The 15,077-nt window shown below is 40.9% G+C and overlaps 1 protein-coding gene across 1 annotated transcript in view; it reads left to right on the forward strand.

Moving 5' to 3' along the window:
* Positions 1-259: 259 nt before the first annotated feature.
* Positions 260-15,077, forward strand: part of LOC108680298 (serine/arginine repetitive matrix protein 2-like) — a 28,320-nt gene continuing 13,502 nt past the window's right edge. Inside the window, exons 1-5 of the mRNA XM_018169098.2 lie at positions 260-371; positions 1,483-1,611; positions 5,383-11,827; positions 12,184-12,651; positions 12,929-13,140. Of these exons, the coding sequence (XP_018024587.2) occupies positions 360-371; positions 1,483-1,611; positions 5,383-11,827; positions 12,184-12,651; positions 12,929-13,065 (7,191 nt within the window). The 5' untranslated portion in view covers positions 260-359 and the 3' untranslated portion in view covers positions 13,066-13,140. The remainder of the gene's footprint in view (positions 372-1,482; positions 1,612-5,382; positions 11,828-12,183; positions 12,652-12,928; positions 13,141-15,077) is intronic.

Below are 15,077 nucleotides of genomic sequence, written 5' to 3' on the forward strand. Positions count from 1 at the left end.
GTCAGTGATCAGACTTTTTTGGTATGCTTTCAAAATTTTCATTTCTGCTTATATCTATGCTTTCTCACAAATGGGTTGAGGAAAAATTTGTTCCAGTGGAAAGTTTTTTTAGAGTGCCCCTATTTGTTGAATATTCTCCCAATGTTCATGCTATTTATTGACAAGTTCCAAATATACATGCTATCTTTTTAACTTCAATTTTAGTACCATCAATAAAATTAAAATTTTAATATGAAACCTTTTTTTCCTTTCAGAAATGACTATTATCAATTATGAGAAATTGTGTATGAATGCCCAGTTGAATATCTCAGTTTCCCATGATGACTAATAATTAGTGTTCTCTCACTGACTGGTTCATCATGAGCTCAGAGGTAAGGCATAAGGGATGTTCACGTAATTATTTTTTAAAATTTTATTATCACAAAATTAGGATTAGTTTGACATCTCATTAGTTAGGCATCTATTCTATAGCTAAGGCATGATGCATTTGAAATTCATTTTAGGTATTAACAGTTGACAGGTAATATTTCTTATAATACTCAGGTTATAATTATTTGTGATAAGTATTTATTTGTTGATGAATTATTTTTATTATCTCTTGTCATATTACAAGTTTTCATTCTGGACTTAAGTTTGATTTGTCAAGTCTTCATTGTATAAACCAATACTTGAAGCATGTTTTTGATGTGTGAGTTCTAATTTGAATGTAAAAGGCAAGTGTCACTTAGGTTTTTACAAGTCAGCCAAATTTTTATATTACTTTAAACATTTGCAAAAATTTAAATTCTTTTTTTTTTTTTTGCCTGTTGACCTCAATTATTTATCATGATGCTGGCTATGATCATCAATAATTTTGTTACATTTTTTATGATATACAAGGATATTCTGTTCATTCCAGCAGAATAAAATTGTCCCAATAGGTAGCAATAGTTTATGCCCTTTTCACAACACTTCTCTTTAACTTCACTTCTTATCTGTTTGTCTGTCTGCTACAAATCTTGTAATCAAAATTTAATACACTTCTACTTATCCTATATCTGAAATTTTGCACACTTGCGTAAAGTTGGAGACAATGCATGAATCAAATGACAAAATAAGCTATTTTAAGGATAATTTTTTTTAATAGTAAAAAAGCTGAAAAAATAATTTTGTCAGCTACAAAGCTTATAATTGACATTTGACACACTTTTACCTGTCCAATTGATATGAAATTTTGCACACTTGTGTGAAGTTGGAGGCAATGCATGAAGTGACAGAATAAAAAATCTAAAAAAATTTTTGTATGTTAAAAAATTAAAAAATTAATTTTTTAATATCTGAAAACAAAATTAGAAATTCATTGTACATCTGCAACATTGGAAACACTGGATTCTTTAGAAGTATTGTCTTTAAAAAGTAATTTTTAAATGTATATTATTTACCTTTCATGCTACAATCAAAATTCTACTCATAGATAATAAATGTATTCTAATATTCACTCAGCATGTCAAGGAGTCTGAGGGCAACAGTGACGATGAAATAGCTGAGCTCCGCATCCAGGCGCTGCTGACCAAGCGTCTCAATGAGGCTGAAGTATCCTTGTCACATCAAGGCATGGAGCATAAGGCCCAGGTAAGTTCTCTTGTTCTTGCATTTCATTCTAAAATTTTCTTATCTTTTTGTTGGTGTGCAATGCTGTGATAGAATTTGAATGCAATGCAATTTCTTTACACGTTGATGGATGGGTGGCATACCCTATATTAAAATCTTCTATGTATGGATATATCATGATATTATTAACTTCAACATAGAAACTGATTTCACTAGCTTTCACTCCACATTGAGAAAGCAGGACTTGAACTCAACTTAGAAAGTTACATTGTTTTTTTTTTAATTTAAATTGAACTTAACATAATGAACAGGGTTGATCCCTGATTTAGAAACCTCCATTAAGGGAGTGTCTACCCTAAAAATGATATCTCTAACTAAATGCCCAATCTTTCTGAAACTTCATATACATATGTAAATTGCTAAAAGAACATTTTGCTTGTATGAATTTTTTGAAAAATTAAAAGAAAATGTAAAATGCATAGAAAACAGCAAAAAAGAAGGGAGGTCCATCATAAATCTCCTTCAATTTATGTGCTACAACATCGAGAGACATCTTATTTGATTCATGAAGAGAATATCTATCAACTCTAGAAGCCCTTGTTTCAATTTATTTTATATTTTCCATGTTATACCAATTTCCTCCCTACCTTGCTAATTTTTAGTGTATTTTCTCATTCATGTGAAAAAGGCACTATTGTGCTTGTCATGTCCATCTGTGTGTCTATCTTTGACTTCATGTTTGTTGAGGAGAAAATGTGCTCTTTGTCACTCACAGCAATGAGTACTCAGTTTGATTTTTTCAATACATAAATAATCCAAACCAGGTACAAATCAGAAAAAAATATAACTCTGTACTTGCTGCAGTGAGTGAGAGTGCATTTTTTGTCAACAAAAATGTGAAGTCACGGGCAGACAGACAGACGGACACACATGACGAGCACAATAGGGCATTTTTTCTATAAATGAGAAAATCTGCTTAGAAGGGCTTCTAAAGTTGCTAGATGTCTCTCAATGCTGTAGCTTAAAAATTGTAGGAGACTCAGAATTTTGAGTTTGTTTGACATTATTTTCACTGATCAAACAACATTTTTGTGTTGTATCATACTTACATGTAACATGGACTTATTTCTGCCATAATTTCAGTATTCAATGTTCTGTATAACTTAAAATTGAATGCTGTCACATTATAAACATTGGTAATAAATTAAAATTACTTCCTAAAACCTGCATTTTGATCAATATTATCTGAAGAATCATTCAACCCTGAAAATTTAAATCGTTAAATAACTTCTATGGTCATTAACAGCCCTAGTTTGAAGAAGCTAATTCTGCCATTCAATACTAATATATATGCAGTAGTGTGTATAGTGCTGGCCTAAAAAAACATACTCAGGTTTGGAATATGAAAAACTAATGCAAATGTAGTGTTATAACTATTAACAGGTCCTGTAACTTGCCCTATGGTCATTTGAGACATATCAAGATGATGTGATATGAAAAAAATCATCAGATATCCTAATTTTTGTTCCTCCTAATTTCCTCATTGATGGGTGATTTTTTTAAAACCAAAATACAAGAACATTTTGTTCATATGATTTTTTTGAAAATATTAATAGAAAACGTGAAATTCATAGAAAACGGACAAAAAAGGGGGTACTGTAGAAATCTATCTCCTCCTAGGGTTTTCAAGCTACAACATTGAGATGCATATCATTTGATGTGTAAAGACCATACCAATCGAGTAATGAAGCCCAATTTTTTATTTTTGCCTTAGTTTTTTACTCATTTTTCAATTTTTTCTCATTTTCTTCAAATTTTACCCCCTCCTCACCATTTTGAATCCTAACTATGCACAAATCTAAAAAAATATAACTCAGTACTCACTGCAGTGACTGACAGAGCGCATTTTCTTGTTGATGAAAACATGAAATCACGGATGGACAGATGGATGGACATAGCAAGCACTATAGTGCATTTTTTTCATAAATGAGAAAATGCGCTAAAAGGGCTTCAATACTCAATAGGTATGGCCTTTACAAATCGAATGGTATATGTCTCATCGCTGTAGCTTCATAACTCTAGGAGATAGGTTTTCTGTGACAATAACTGTGAATGTACTGTCTGACAAAGTTCCGTCCGCATCGCAATAGGCACTCAATGTAGCAAGGATACAAAACTAAACATTTCTGGAGCTTGATTCCACTCAGGGGAAGCGACTACATGCGCACCTCCTCATGCAACGCCAGGCAGGTTACTGAGCTGCACCTCAAGCAAACACTATTTATAGTGCTGGGCAGCAAATTAGATCCTATCTAATTTGTTACAGAACTCCCCCCTGCCCCCCTTTCGTGAAAAGCCAAATCCGAAAATTTTAGGGTTTCCCCCCCCCCCTTATGTTTCACAAAGTAGGAAAACAATATTGGTCTAGAAAATATTTTTAAATGACATACATCCACTATGCTTCATAATGTTACTGTCACAATGGAATAGTTGAGTCAGGTTCTTAAGTCTCTGGCAACAATTTAGGTGAATGAAAGTAGTCTTCTGGATATGGATGTATTGTTGAAGTGCAGTGTAGTGTTTACTGGTGCAGTTGTGGATTGAATGAATTGTAACCAGACATTGGGAGAACGAGAGAGGTATTTGACCTGCAAGAAGATAGAACATGATCGATAAAAGTATAGGTAATCAAATAAAACAACCTCACTTGCAGCAGTTAATTAAAACCAAAAACCCTTAGCATTGATAAGACAAGCATGCGGTAAGTTCAGATTAGTTAGAACATAATTGATATGGTGAGCACAAGAGAGTAAGTCAAGAGTTTAACCCAATAATGCTGAGTGGTTCCACTTGGAACCAGAGGATAAAAATGGATTCATAATAACATTTTATGATCAAATAAATATACAAATACAAATAAATATACATTATAATTTTCAAGGAGTTGAACAATTATTTAGATGATGTTGGTAGCTCAAAAGGCAGGTTTAACAAGTAATAATTTATTAATGACATTTAGAATGTAACTTCATTTACATGTTAAGAGAAGCATTGAATAATGAAAGCTCTTTTGTCCAATTGGAGCTCATGTGCTCATTGTCATAAGCTCATTTGTCAATGGGACAAATATATTGGATTTAATTTCAGGCTGCACTATGCCCAGGTGGGGGCTCTTGTACCTTGTCGTCAAGATTTTTTTAATGAATTAATATTCAACCATTTGCCATGGATGCAATGATGTATTTTGCACTTGCAAGGTAGCTTGTTGCTAAAGGCTTAGGAGAAAAATGTCATTGTGTTTTTTAGAGTATAGCACTACATATAGTTGATTATTTAATTTGAATTTAAATTTTTTGGAATACAAATCCCATGACTTCTTGTTTTGGCAGTTATTTGGTTAAAACTAGAAACCAAATGTTGCCTGAACAGGTAATTTTGTGCCAGCAGTGAGAAACATCATGACCAAATTATTTTATAACCATCAGTTAATTATTTATGTATTTTTTACCCAAAGTATCAGCTTAACATGCATCCATTATTGTTTTTAGAACAATTCTCGCAGGAGAATTATTTCAGGTGTAGGAAATTTGAAGGCAATCAAATTAGTCTCTAAAAAATAGTATACATGTTCCTGCCCTGATACTGGATGATTAGATTTGCACCTCCTTGTGCAACTTTCCGTCTCGTAATGTCTTTAGCATACTTTCCAATTTCAGTAAATGTTTCTTTAACTTTCTGATGCATTAAATGGAAGATATTGGCCACTAAGTTCTATTTCATACCTAATTCCAGATCGCCCATGATCATCATGCAGAGATATCTGCACATGGCAGTGGAAGCAGTATAGCTGTTTTGACGTCTTCCGGCCCTGAGAATATGAATGTTCCTCAAAACTGGTCACCCCATCAGCATGGGTTTCGAAATCACCCAGAAGGAAATCCGAATCACTTCAGTGGTGAGGGGAATCGCAGTGCCCATGTTCCCAGAGGATATAATTCGCCTCAGTGGCGTGGAAGAATGGCACCCGACAATGACCGCTTCAATACAAGTCATCCCATGGAGAATAGAATGGGGCAGACCTATGGTGGGATGCAGCAAAGCCGTGGGGATCCTTCGAATCGTAGAAATTATGCAGGTAAATTTCCTGATACCTCGACTTCGTCCCTGGCACTTCCTCAAGACAAGTATGCTAATAAAAATATCGCATCAAAACATACTGAAAAAATGGAGACGAATGTTAGTGCTCGTTGGCAACGACTCCAGAGTTCTGACTCTGAAAGTGAGAGTGATTCAGACAGTTCTGAATCTGGGTCATCATCCAGTGGTCAGTCTAGCTCTAGTAGCTCCAGTTCTGATTCGGGTTCAAGCAGTGAATCTTCTTCCGACAGTGAAGATGAAAACCGTGGTAAGAACAAGAAAGGTCCAGAAAGCAAATCCCAGAGTAATAAAAACCAAAAAGATTCAAAGCAAGACTTTGCCAAAGTCACGTCGGATTCCGATGGATTTACTTCATCCATTAAGAAAGAACTGGATCAGGAAAGTGAAAAACACTTCGTATCGAACTCAATTAACCCTCGCACTATTGGCAATTCCCTTGAATTGAATGATCCAGCGGCAGCTGTGGCTCGAGGTGTCGCTTTGCCACAGCTTGCTAACGAATCTGGCAGCATTAGTGAACCAATACGATCGATAGGTCATCCACCCGCGCATGAATTCGAAATCCCTTCATCTACTCAAAGTCTTAGTGCTACTAACTCCTCTCTAAATGTAAAACTTGAATCTTCTAATTCATCTGTAAATACACCAATCAAGGGAGTCGTGCAACCGCCGTTGATAAATCCACAAGAAACGCCTTCCTGTCGAGGCTCTCCTCCTCAACCGCTACGAAGTTCGCCAATGCGTCCTAATTCCCGTTCACCGTACCGCCGAAAGTATCTTTCTCCGTATCGTCGAGATTCTCGTTCGCCATATCGTCGAGATTCCCGTTCGCCTTATCGTCGAGATTCCCGTTCGCCATATCGACGTGGTTCCCGTTCGCCTTATCGTCGCCGCTCGCGTTCTCTTTATCGTCGCAATTCACGGTCACCTTATCGACGTCGTTCTTCTTCACTCTCTCGTCGAGGCTCTCGTTCGCCTATTCGTGGTCTTGACTCGCGATTGCTGATCAAACGTAAGTCGCTTTCTCCAGGTCCTCATAGTCCGCATTTACACCTTCCTCGTGGCTCTCGTTCTCCAATTCGTCGTAGCTCACGCTCGCCTCTTCGTCGTGGCTCTCGATCGCCTATTCGCCGTGGCTCTCGCTCGCCCATTCGTCGTGGCTCACGCTCGCCCATTCGTCGTGGCTCACGCTCGCCCATTCGACGTGGTTCACGATCACCCATTCGACGTGGCTCCCGTTCGCCCATTCGACGTGGCTCCCGTTCGCCAATTCGACGTGGCTCCCGTTCGCCAATTCGTCCTGGTTCTCGTTCGCCCATTCGCCGTAGCTCACGATCGCCTATGCGACGTGGCTCACGATCTCCTATTCCTTATGGCTCGCGATCTCCTATTCGTCGTCATTCACGTTCACCTCTTCATCGTTGGTCACGATCTCATATTCGGCATGGCTCACGATCACCCATTCGTCGTGGCTCACAATCGCCCATTCGTCGTGGCCCAAGATCGCCCATTCGTCGAGGCTCACGATCGCCTATTCGTCGAGGTTCACGATCGCCTATTCGTCGTGGCTCACGATCGCCTATTCGTCGAAGCTCACGATCGCCTATTCGTCAAGGCTCACGATCGCCTATTCGTCGAGGCTCACAATCACCTATTCGTCGAGGCTTACGCTCACCTATTCAACGTGGCTCTCGATCTCCAATTCTTCGTGGACCTCAATCGGTTCTTAGGCGTTCTCATTCATCATCCAAACCCGGCCCTCGTTCTCCTCCAGCTAAAGGTGCGAGTTCCAATCAGAACTCGCTTTCCAAATCGCCCCCCAAACAAGTTGTTTCTCTGTCATCTTCCAATCGGAAGTCTCGATCTCCTGCCAGACGACGCTCAAAGTCGCCTCCTGAATTAGCATCTCGATCTCAAATCAGAAGATGCTCTCGCTCTCAATCACGATCAAGAAATGATTCTCATTCTGTTCCAGAATCCAAAAATTTGTGTAAGCCTGTCGCTCTTGACAGTCCAATGCCACCATCCAGGAGAAATGGGTCTTCGACATTTGAAGTCGACTCCAACCGTTGCACTGCATCGTCGCCCGCGGGACGCGTTTCAAGATCTCTTGTTCGCTCCTCACTTTCTCCAAAAAGGCGTGTCGGAATGAATTCGAATTCGCCCTCCCGTCGTTTAATTGAACATCATCACGCAACATCGCCTCGGAGGTTAGGAAATAGACCTCCAATGCGAAGGTCGCAGTCGCCAATGAAGATGGATAAAAAGATTTCATCTGAAAACCAACCACGTCCCTCGCATAAAACGTGTAGGTCACCTTCAAGAGAGTTACACTATCATAAAAATCTAGTCCCCTCTGACCCGAACTTGCAGAAACTTGGCAAGGCATTTCCGCGATATTATCGCAGTACTTCCAAATCACCAGGACGATACTCTCCTGTTCAGCGTTCTCCAGGAAGAACTGTTAGATCATCCCAATCAACACTTCGACCTCCTCCAAGTGAGAGTTTGAGACCTCATCCAGGTGAGACTAGTTTGAGGCAATCTTTTGGACAAAATGCTCGGGATATTCAAAGATATCCTCGATCTCCAATTAATCGTCGCTCTTCGTCTCCAGCGTCCCGTGCAAGAATGTCTCCGAACAGTAGGTCTGTGAATCGAAGAAAATCGTCATCACCAGGATCTAAAAGTTTCATGCTCAAATCTCGATCACCAACGAACACTAATTTTGGTCCGGGATATGGCCCTATTTCTGATAATTTCATGGGAAATTCCCGTCCATCTCGGCGATCTTGGTCTCCCGAAATTTCCGGTCAGCCTCAATTCCAACGTCATTTCTTGAATGAACGTGTTCAACGCTATCCGCCTGATGGTAATCTTGCATCCCATTTCCCTTTCGCACGTGGCCGAACGTCGCTATCTCCACAGCGCATGTCTGAACCGCAATGTTATGCAGACGTAACGCGAGATACTTTTGTTCGTAGAGCTCCTTTCAATTCTGAATTTTCTTCAGATTCTTACCGAGAACTTCGTCCGCCTCATTTTGTTACCAATCAGCATAATCGGAACATCGAAAATCGTGAAATGATCGCTCGTCCTGGCCAGCCATCTGATTTCAGGAACCCGCGCCATAATCTACAAGGTGAAATGTTACGGTCTAACTGTTATGAAGATCAGTTTTCTAATCGACAAAATCCTCCCAGCATTTGGCCCAAACCTGAATTCGGCAATTACGGTGCAGGTCGAGTATTACATGGAAATATTCGAGGCATGAATACTCCATTTGAGCGTTTTGGTAGAGGTGGACGAGGAATGCAGGGGATAGGTAATAATCCAATACCACCATTATTCCCTGGAAAAATGGTGCCAGGGGAATTCAATAACCCCTATGCGAGAGGTAATGATGTAGGTTTATTGGGTGATCTGCCCTCTTCTGTAGAGAACCGAAATTTCTCCCGAAATCCTTCTGCTGTGCGCGGAGTGGGTCACAGGGAACGTGCCAGAGATGACCCGAGTAGCGTTCTTTCAAGTGCCAATGAAACTCCCCTCGGTAGAAAGCGTCAAAACCCTTCGTCTCAATTAGATTCTCGGCGTGAATCAGAAATGCATGCGACTGAACAGCGGGGCATCCGCGACGGCGCACAAGATGTAACTTTAGGTGGCCGTAATAGTTCATTTCTCAATGCTCCTAAATTTGATCCAACCTTTCCTCTCAACATGCAACGAGATCGAGATGGACAAGGTGAAATCCCGAGGAAGAACCGCAATTCACCGGACGGTGCGTGCCGAGGATTGTTCGATCATACTAAAGGCTTGCAAAGACCCAGAGTCCACAACGATGATCGAGGCGGCAATAGAACTAATGAGCGGCCTGAAGCGCGGTTCACACGACGTGGTTCTCCTAATCATCCGGATGGCAGAGGTCGTGGCCAAGAAAAGGCACTTCACTCCCGGCCCCCGCGAGGAGACGTCGAAAGACCAAATAAGGAAAAACACGATAACGATCAGCGAACAAGAAGGGTAGAAACAAAACAACGGTTAAATCGCGGTGATGACAAAACTTCCGATAGAGGTAACTTCCATAACGATGATAGAGGACGACCAGAATCTTCAAGTAAAATCCAACGCAATGATAAGCGTCCCATGAGCAGCAAGAGCAACTTAGAAGTTTCCGGTGACAACCGTTCCAACGAATCTCGTAGACCGGTTGCTTATGAACAGTTATCTACTCCTACGTTGCCCAATAGTCGCCGTCTTTCACAATCGGATAGAGCTGAAGAACATATTCTCGACAGTTTTGAGAAAGCTCAAAGACCAGATAGTGAGGTTACAAAAGGGTCTCAAGATCTGCTGGAAAAGGGGCCAGAAAATCCTGTCGAAAGCGAACGTGCAACAGATGGAGAAACAATGAAAAACATTAACGCTACAGATTCTGCTTCAATTGCAGATGTTGCACCCATCGAGCTAGTTCCTGCCGCCGTGAGCAAAGTAAAAAATGAAAAGAAAGGCCCTACCACTCCATGTGGGTCTCCTTCTGGTGTGCCAGATAAGACCACCCCTAGTTTTTCTCCTTCCGAAATGCATACTTTGAGAGTGGATAATAGCTTGAAAAATAAGGAATCTGCCGATGAAAGTACTGATGTTCATGATATTGGAATTGAAATGCACGTTCCTTTGGACGAAGAGCATGCATTTGGCCCTAACTCTGAATTGGACTTCGTGTCTCCAGAAAATCCCAAAGTCAATACGGTCAAAGAGTGTATTGATCAGGGGCTACTGGCTAAAGCTCGTGATAGAGCTTCAGGAAGCGAGATCAAACACAGTAATTCACTGACAAAGAAAGAAGAATCGAATGAATATGAACAAAATCGGGATCGTGAACGTGGTCGACGCGTTCATGGCGATAAACGGGAGGTTAACGAGAGTGTTCAAACCGGCTCTGGTAGAGCGGGTGCACACGAATACATTCAGAAAAATTCAGCTCGTGATTCTAGTAGGTCGGACAGCCATGGTGCTAGCGATGGTCGCTACAGGAACGATTACAGTAGGAATGACCGTCATCCAGCAAACGTCCATGATCGATTGGTGAAACTCGGAAGAGACAGAGTATCTGTGCAGGATGACCCAAGATTCGAAAGCCGCCGCTTGAAGACCGAGTCTAGATTTGAACCCCAATCCAGACCAATTAATGATCGTTATAGCAAAAAACCAACTGACATCAATAGAAGGGATCACGATCGCGAACATCGCAAAAATTTTGGTCGAGATTACAGAATTGACAAGCGGAGAGATCAACCAGAGATGGAATCCAAGTCGGATAATTTGGAGCGTGGACGGGGTTCGAATTTGCATCGTAAAGGAAACGACCGGCGGATGGATCAAAACCAAAATGAAAGTTCAAGTCGAGATTCCAGGCCACGTGAAGATAGGTTAAAGCGAGATGCATCGCGCGAGAGTAAAAGGGAAGATATGAAGTCCGGTGACCGTAGAACTGATGAAACTCTTCGCACGAAAATGGAATCTCGTTTGGTGAGACGATCTCAAGACAGGAGTGATAGTGCGAATAAGCGCACGGAACAGCAGAGCAGATCGCATAGTAGGAATGAAGAGCGAAGTGACCGCGAAGGACAAACCAAGAAACGCAAGGAACGTTCTGGTAAAACTAGAGAGGACGATTTATCATCCATAGCCGATAAATCGGACCGAAATAAGAAGTCGGAAAGAGAAAGTTCAGCTGTTGACGCTGAGAAGAAACGCTCAAAGAAAAGAAAACGGGAGGAAGATAAGATAGAAGATGGCAGTAAAGTTATCAAAAAACATAAGAAAAAGAAGCGAGCTATTGAAGTCGAGAATGAGCCCAATTCCAAGAGAAAGTCTGTAGCAGCTTCCAGAAAGAAAAATAAAAAAGAAGTGGTAGAAGGAGAAGAGGAAACTAAACCTGAGAAAAGGACGAAGTCTCCAAAGAAGAAAAAGAAGAAAGACAAGAAGAAGAAGAAAGCGAAGAAGAGCAAGAAGCCAGCCCGCACGTCTGATGAGGAAGGCTCCCAGGAAGAAGATTACGCCCCTAAACGCAAGCAAGGTGTGTAGTTAATCTGCTGTCTCTGTACCATTTATTCGTTTGTTGTACATTTTATGATAGTGGATATCACCACTTCGCGGCCTTTCTTGTATCGTGTTGTACCTACTTTTATCAATATCATAGTTGAAAATGTGCAATATTTCGTAGCTCTGTGCCAGCATTGATATATTTTTGAGAGCCTTGAATCTTTCGAACTATTCATCTTGAATGGTTAACTAAACTAGGCCATTAAAAATTTCGTTTTTGTCGGATTACGTTCAATCATACTATCGATGGTTGTAAAAGTTAACAAATTATGTTTAAAAACATTATGCTTAGCGTATACATTTCTCAATTTCAAGCATTTTAATTTGCAGACCGACATTCGGAGTCTTCCAGTGAAGATTTACGCTACACGCTTAAGCGCAAGATCGCAGATGATGCTGACAGCAGCTTCGACACGAGTCCTCACAATGCACGCAAGTCAAGAAAACCTCTGCATGGCGCTGACAACCGTGACGTTGGTGTTGAAAAAGACGGTCGTCCTCAAGTTCCTACACGAACGATCTTCGTTCTCAAGAATGACCTTGCCGAACCTCCTGCTTCTACATCTCGCCATGGTGATAGCGCACTCGATACTTCAGACGAGCGGCCGTCCAGTAGGAACAGAGTGAACGAAAAACACCACCGAAAATACGGACGGAACAGAGACGTAAAGGAATCGGGAAAGCAAATCCTAGAAGTCGGAGGAAGACGGAGTCGCGATGGCGGCTGGGCCAGCAACCGCGAGAAGCCAGTCTCCGTCGACGCTGAACCGAAGAGCAAGCACCTTGGAAATGATCTTCGTGAGTCCAAACTTAATTCTTGATTCAGAGTAATTTTTTCGCTGTGTAAAGATCAACTCTAAAGATTGACTTTTTCTTAGTTGGTTTGGAAAATGTTACGACTGTATTTATGGTATATGTATAATATGTATTAGCATTAGGTGGCAGAATTCTCTTATTTAAACGCGTATGAATAATTGATTCCCTAAAAATTGAAATATAATAAAGTGCATTCTCTGGTCATTATTCGTCCGCGTATAATATATATGTGTACGATATAATAGCTAAACCTTTGCAGATGACCCGGCTGGCGATAGAGTGCCTGTGCACCTGAGGCTGGGTCCCGTATCTTCCCCGGTCGGAGGAGGTCGGCGGGTCCTGAAGAATACCAGCGGCAAGAGAGGCGGCAACGCCGCACGTTTCCGGAAGCTCTGAAATACAAAGCTTCCTCGCAAGCGTGGAAAAACTCGGATTTCTTCGCTTGCTCTATCTGCTGCGGTCGCTGCATAGGTGAGTCTGCTTCTTCTATAGACTTAGAGTTGGATGGATGAGGCGGCCCCGAATATGCTGGAATACCCTCTTTGTTTACGAGCGCCCTCCCTGTTTATCGACGAGTCCCCCACTGCCTATCGAAGATCCTTCTTACCCTTCAAGGACCCAACTGTCTTTCACGTATATCGTCTTTGGTTCAGTGCAACAAGTATAATATTTCGTCCGATCTTCAGTGAGTGAAGCATTGGTCAAAGTGGGGTTGGTTTAAGATTTTTGTGATTCGCGTGATTATTTGTAAATAGTAGATCATTCAAAACATAAAGCATCAAGAATGGTGTTTGATAGCCATTCCATAAAATTTTAGTTACTTGAAGCTTTGAATTCCTTGAATTACCTGACGCCCCTTGATGAATCTTTTCTTATGGAAAATGGTTTAAATATTGCAAACACTTCGATTGCCGCGAGGTCCACAGAAATATAGCATGGATGGGGTGGGAAGGTTAGAGTAGCCGAGTATTGAGAAGTGCGCGGAGCTTGCGTGCCGTCATCTCATTATAGGCAATCTTACGTGTTTCATCCATTTGTTTTTCTGGAAGGCATTGCACATCTAATTTTGAATCAATATCTGATAAATTAGTGCAGTTGTAAAATTCAGTAATGGAGGTTTTAAAGTGAACCTATTTAGCCAAAAAAGTCAGATTTCCAGACTGGCCTCTATGGATATGGTGGAATGTATTTTATTAGTGAAATTTGAGTTGAAGTGAAAGAATGGTTGAGACGGGACCGTTCCCGGGTGAAAATCATCCACCAAGAAATCTGAGATCTTCTTAAGGTCCTATAGGCAAACCCTGAAATGTTTATAAAAACCCTGAAAAAATGGAACCCTGAAAAAAGCACTAACGATGTCCATGGAGAACGTTCTCCTGACGCCAGCTCTCCACACCATTGACCAGCTCTCCTCCACGACGTCTCTTGCTCTGCACGTCAAGTCCACGGATCGTCCTCGCCTCATGTCGCCAAACCGCAGCCGCCGCTCCCACCTCGCTGATCAGCGGCGCTACGGTGAGCGGTCAGACGCTCTGTGATATTGTTGTGTGATACAATAGCGTTGAGAAGTTTCCTATGTGTTAAACGCACAAATGTATCATTATTTAATAATTTAATTTATTTTAACAAATACGTGATTTTAAATGTTTGCTTTTAATATAAATGATTCTTTGGAATCGTTTTGTTTCGTTTTAAACACTGACTACAGTTGTACGTACGACTTGCTAGTTTCATTCAGTGCGACCTGCCGAACTGGTTAGCTCATGCACAACAATATTTATAATATGAAATGTTCCCATATCATGACGCTCGTAATGTTTTCACGCCGGGATCGATATGAACAAATTGACAATGTTTGCCTAGACTGACTCGTCTCTCAATGCAGTGGTCGCATTAAGCACAAGTTTTAGTTCCTGCTCTCGCTCTGAGGTAATCATTTGGTCTGCTAATCATTAATGTAAAGTAAATATATGTTGTTGTGTTTTGTGAGGCGTGAAGGTCATTTGATAGCGATGCCGCTACATTAGCTGAATGAGATGAATGCACTGAAGAGATTTTGTGTGACACGTGCACCATCACCGAGATGTTCCCTTGTGTCATATGAACTCCAGAACTTTAATTACTGTATTTTGCATTTAATAACAAGATGGTCTAAAGCATGAAAATGTGATAACTGTCCTAGATCTCATAATTGTGTTGTAGCTATTTCCTTATTCGTATGTCTATTGAAAACTTTTGTCATTAGTTGAGTCGTTGTTCGGTGAAGGAAACCAACACTCACGAATATTGCAGTTGCTCTGCGAATATCCACAAGGCGTTATTCCTCCAGGGTTTCTGTTGAAAATTATATATTTTATGTGAAACTCTTAAGCGTTAGTGACACGCTTGGATGAATTGTTTTTACTTTT

The sequence above is a fragment of the Hyalella azteca genome, unplaced genomic scaffold, assembly GCF_000764305.2.
Source record: "Hyalella azteca isolate HAZT.00-mixed unplaced genomic scaffold, Hazt_2.0.2 contig5828, whole genome shotgun sequence".
Taxonomy (NCBI): domain Eukaryota; kingdom Metazoa; phylum Arthropoda; class Malacostraca; order Amphipoda; family Hyalellidae; genus Hyalella; species Hyalella azteca.